At 32.2% G+C, this 4,922-nt stretch overlaps 1 protein-coding gene across 1 annotated transcript; it reads left to right on the top strand.

Annotated features, from left to right (window-relative positions):
• Positions 1 to 1,957: 1,957 nt before the first annotated feature.
• LOC114168138 (Protein with RNI-like/FBD-like domain) lies at positions 1,958 to 4,237 on the top strand. Its single transcript, XM_028052871.2, has 3 exons — positions 1,958 to 3,087; positions 3,516 to 3,689; positions 3,809 to 4,237. Exons 1-3 carry the CDS (start codon positions 2,032 to 2,034, stop codon positions 4,109 to 4,111), a joined length of 1,533 nt encoding a protein of 510 aa, XP_027908672.1. The 5' UTR covers positions 1,958 to 2,031; the 3' UTR covers positions 4,112 to 4,237.
• The last annotated feature ends 685 nt before the right edge of the window (positions 4,238 to 4,922 follow it).

Raw genomic sequence — 4,922 nt, 5'->3', positions numbered from 1 at the left:
GATTCTTGAATGTCTGTAAAATAAGACATTAACTTAAGTTAATATATAGAAAGAAAGAATGTGAAAGGTTATGAATTCAACTTTCTCCATTACCAAAATACTAAAGACTAACATTTATTTGTTTCAAATCCGAAAATATAATATAAACACAAGACCTAGACTTTGGTTCCAATTATCTGGTTCTTTGATCAGTGTAATTGTTAAGTGTACCCCTAGTCAATTTGATTTTCCAATAAACAAGGGTCATATATGATAAATTGATAATGAACGTGAGACTATGGAACACTAAGTTGTAGTTTTTGGGACGATTATGTTGTTTGAATTTAGTAACAAAATTTAGTAACTGATAATATTTTTAAATTTAGTTTTTATTTATCTTAACCATTAGCAAAATTCAAACTAAATTAACAGAATTGAAATTTTGTTAATTGTTAATATTATTGCCAACGGGAGAGAGTAGTCACAACACATTTCATACCCACATTGCATCATAATTTCATGTATAAATTATATAAGCACTTGCTCACAAAACCCCAGATAAAATAGAGTATCTCTATACAACGCAAAAGTTCTAATTGCTTGGCTTCAATGCAATGCAACTTTAAAGTGATTGATTAAAAATTCAGTGATGGATAATATTTTCCGCATAATATATTATGCCTTACCCATTATGCAAGAATATTCTGCTAATTATAATAATTACAAAAGTTAGAAGTTTATCTCCTACATTAAGATATTCCGTGAGAAAAATAGAGAATATTTTATAGAAGCTCCTTATGGAACTGGTTGGCCATAAAATCTGCTACAAATTCATTTTTATAAGAAAAAATGATAGTCCGTGACTTAACGAAGAAACAATCGGGCTAATGATAACCAACAAAATTCTAATAATTTTTCACTCACCCACACAAAAAATAAATTAAAAATGCAAGACACATATTAGACAATCCTACACTTTTCAGGGTTTGTTACGACATCCTCAAGCTTCACCCAAAATGTTGTATACTGCTATCACCGTAACATTGAATTCAAGGATAGCTGGTATATTTCATCATCAGAAAAAAACAAAACGCAAAGGAAAACTCATTTTTCGAACTCACTGGCAGCGAGAGACGGAGATTCAATCGGCGACAATGGATGGTGAGACAGAGACGACGCCGGCGTCGGACGACTGGTCGACAACAACGTTGGAAGCTGGTGGTGGCAGAGAGAGCGCAACAAGTTTTGAGAAGAATAGTAAAAGGGTTTCGCAATTTGAGCATTTAACCGACTTTATGACTTCAGTTCAATTAATAACTAAGGCCTAAAGTTACTTTATTGCTTCGGTCCCTCAACACCCAAAGCCAAAAATGCTGACAGTGGTGGCATTTTTGAAATTTTGCTTATTGGATTGCCTTATAAGCTTCGGAGACCTATAAGGCGAAGTAAAATTTCAAATATGCACCAGTGATTTTTTGATAGTTTGTTACAAAAAGAATCAAAATTAATTATTTTAAAATTTTAAACAAATAAACTGAACTTTTTAGAATTTAAGGCGAACTTGAAGAACTAAAACAATAATTACTTTATTCTAATTAATATTGTTATTAAATAAATTATACTTACTTTGAAGATATAAATTAAAACATAACTTAAAACTGTGATTTTCCCTTCTCCCACTTGGGTTAAACTTTAACAAATTTAACATATATTATTCAAATAATTAAATAAATTCATACCAAACTATTATCTGATTATATACTTTCTTAACCTTTTCTTTCTTTTAACTTATTCTCTTTTATACTTTTAATTTATAAGTATGATATATTTATATAAATTATAACGAACATAAGTACATATAACAAATTGCAAAAGGAGCTTCCGAATCTATAGACTGTTATAATTTTTGAGATCCGAAACAAACTCTCCTATTTCACTGTGTTGACTTTTGAAAATTTCAAATCTGAGGAACCAGAAAGATGGAACATACAAACCCACAAAAATACAGATATTATTGCATAGCTAAAGAAGCAACCACAGGGAGATGATCCAATGGAAACAAGATCTGCAAAACGCAAGAAAATGGCTCAGATTGTAGCGAACGATGCCAAAGCAGCCACGGATCGGATCAGTGATCTCCCTGATGCAGTTCTTCATCAAATTCTTTTCCTTCTTCCCATAAAATGTGTTGCACAAATGAGCATTCTTTCTAAAAGATGGAGACATTTATGGTGCACTTTCCCTGACCTTGATTTCAGAACCCTTGACCCATTTCAAATCTCTTCCAAAAATGTTAAATTTTTGGAGTTTGAAAAGCCAAGGCAACCTTTGGATTCGTCGCGGATGGATTTCATCACACAAGTTCTCTCCATTCGTGACAAACACTCGGACATTAGGGTTCTTTGTTTTCGTGCACGTTTGAGTTTTTCACGGTTAAATGGTTTGATTCGTAGGGCTATTAGGCATAACGTTAGAGAGCTTGATATCGAAGCGTCAACAGTGTGTACAGATGATTACTTCAACTTTCCTAGATGTATTATTGGGAGTGAATCGCTAAGGGTTTTGAAACTAAGATCAGGTTTTCGTTTGCCTCCATCATCAGTTATGAGGCATGGCTTTCAATCTCTTAAAACCTTGTCTCTTTCCTTCGTTATTCTGAACAACCAACCTTCTCTCACTGATTTGTTCTCTGAATCATCCTTTCCTCTTCTTCAAACTCTCACCCTTGATGCATGTTTCGGGTTGAAATATCTTCGTGTTGGATGTAGGGCCCTTGTAGATTTGAACTTAGAGAAGTGTTATGCGCTTGAGGGTTTGGATATCTCGTGTGCAAAACTTGAGAGAATGAGATTGGTGAAATGTTTTGTTGCCTATAGTGAGAAGAGTTGGGTGAAGATCAATGCACCAATGCTTCAACATTTGTGTTGGCAGCATAATGCAGTCACTGATATGGCTATGTTTGAGCCTTGGAATGTGTTGCATGAGGTCACAGTTGGTTTCTTTATATTGACGAGAGATAATAGTCAGAGTAAGCTTCAAAGTGCTGTTGAATTATTATCTGGACTGTCTCGTGTGCATTCCTTGTGTCTTGAAAGGCAAACTATTGAGGTAAATTTCATTTTCTCTTTAGGAGTAGTGCATGCTTCACACTCAGATATATGAAACTTTTAGAATTCTGCTTTCTTCTGCAAGAGTAATACTTACTCATAATAACACAGTGATTTGAGTTAGGCGAATTTGAATGGTAAGAAAACCGTGAATCAATCAATTATATTAGAACTGTTAAAACATACTCAATCATGAGGTCAATTTACCTTAAGTTTCTAATTCAATTTCGTCTAAATTTGTAATTGATCAATGATGCATATATAGTCCATTGTTCATGATTATAGTCGATTGATGATCATAATCCTAAGCTCATCCCAAAATTTGTCTGCATATACATCACATTCCTGAATCTCTTTCCTGCATTTAACTTGTTGAATGTGAAAAACATAGATTCGTAACCTTCGTTTTCTTTCTTTTGCTGCTTGCAGATTCTGTCAAATAATCACCTCCTTTTTCAGCCATTTTATGATCTTAAACATTTAGAACTGCAAACTGGTTTCAACAAAAGTAATGTTCCGGGATTGACATGTCTATTCAAGAGCTCTCCCACTCTCAACACTTTGATTCTCAAGATCATTCATGAATATAGGATTGAAAGAAAAGTAAGCAATATAACATTATTACTGTTATTTCAAGCTTGTTCATCTGCACAATGCATTACTACAATTAAAAAAAAAATTACACTTGATGAGAGTTTGATTATCGTTTTGATCGAATTCAGGAATGGAATAGAGACTTGTGGGACGTGACTATCACAGAGGGGGAACAGTATTGGGAGTCTCAGATCAGAACTCTGGAGTCTTTTCTACAACACTTGAAAGTGGTAAAAATTCATGGATTTCTTGATTATGAGAATGAAGTTGCACTTGCAAAGTTTCTTCTTAAGCATGGAAAAGCCTTGGAAGAAATGGTATTACACACAGGAAATTGCAATGCAAGAGACACTCTTAGGCGACAAAAGATAAGGTCACAAATGAGGGGATTTTCTTGGGCTTCTTCTAATGCAAAAGTGGCCTTTCAGTAGGTCACGTACCATATTCTCAAGAAAAAACTTTACCTTTACTTGTTCAAAACCAAAACAAAAGAAAAACTTTATTTTTCAATAATAAATATTTATTGGGGATCTGTTGTTTATTCATCTTGTATATTCAAATGAAATTTGTGTCATTTAATATTTATTTAAACAAAGAGGTTAACTTGCTTTTTATATATATATATATATATATATATAAATAAGCTCTTTCTTTTTTGTGATAAAATGTACTACGTATTTCACATTAAGCTAATTTCTCTTCAAAAGGACAAAATCACAGAATAGTAAGATAATTATTGTGAAGTTTTCAACTTTAAGAAATTTAGATTTTCCGCTTCACTGTGACTAGAGTTTTTTTTTTTTTTCATTTCTTTCATTCTATTATTTTCAATATCTTTAGTTAGTGAAAGAACTAAGAAAAAAGTTGAATCATGTTCTATTTATGTAATCAATGGATACAAATTTTACATTTTTTTGAGTGGAAGAATAAATTCCTCTAAAAATGGTGTTTATGTAGGAGAAAGTAATGATTATAGTAAGATTTCTATGGAATATTGTCTAATATTATTTAATTGGAGTATACTAGCTTGCTAATGATGAATTTAGTTCTCTTTCCATGGTTTGATAATACTCCTAATATAAGAATCAAAGTAGATAATAAGAATAAAATCATTCAAGTAAAACAATCACAAATATAATAAAGCATATGATTCATTCATATTTGCACAATAAGCAAAGCGTGTTTATTATAACTAAATATCCAGAGGGACACCAAGGTTGGTTGAAAGAAATTAAGACAAAA

This window comes from Vigna unguiculata, chromosome 11 (assembly GCF_037176805.1).
Source record: "Vigna unguiculata cultivar grain cowpea cultivar isolate G323 ecotype 2 chromosome 11, ASM3717680v1, whole genome shotgun sequence".
Classification (NCBI taxonomy): domain Eukaryota; kingdom Viridiplantae; phylum Streptophyta; class Magnoliopsida; order Fabales; family Fabaceae; genus Vigna; species Vigna unguiculata.
Note: the sequence above shows the minus strand (reverse complement) of the source record. Positions and strands in the feature narration are given on the sequence as shown.

What these genes read in the sequence shown, in the direction of transcription:
- LOC114168138 (XM_028052871.2), top strand. Translation starts at nt 2,032, where the DNA reads ATGGAAACAAGATCTGCAAAACGCAAGAAAATGGCTCAGATTGTAGCG. An exon ending in TTGAAAGGCAAACTATTGAG is followed by an intron (nt 3,088 to 3,515) that starts GTAAATTTCATT and finishes TGCTGCTTGCAG; the next exon opens with ATTCTGTCAAATAATCACCT. An exon ending in AATATAGGATTGAAAGAAAA is followed by an intron (nt 3,690 to 3,808) that starts GTAAGCAATATA and finishes GATCGAATTCAG; the next exon opens with GAATGGAATAGAGACTTGTG.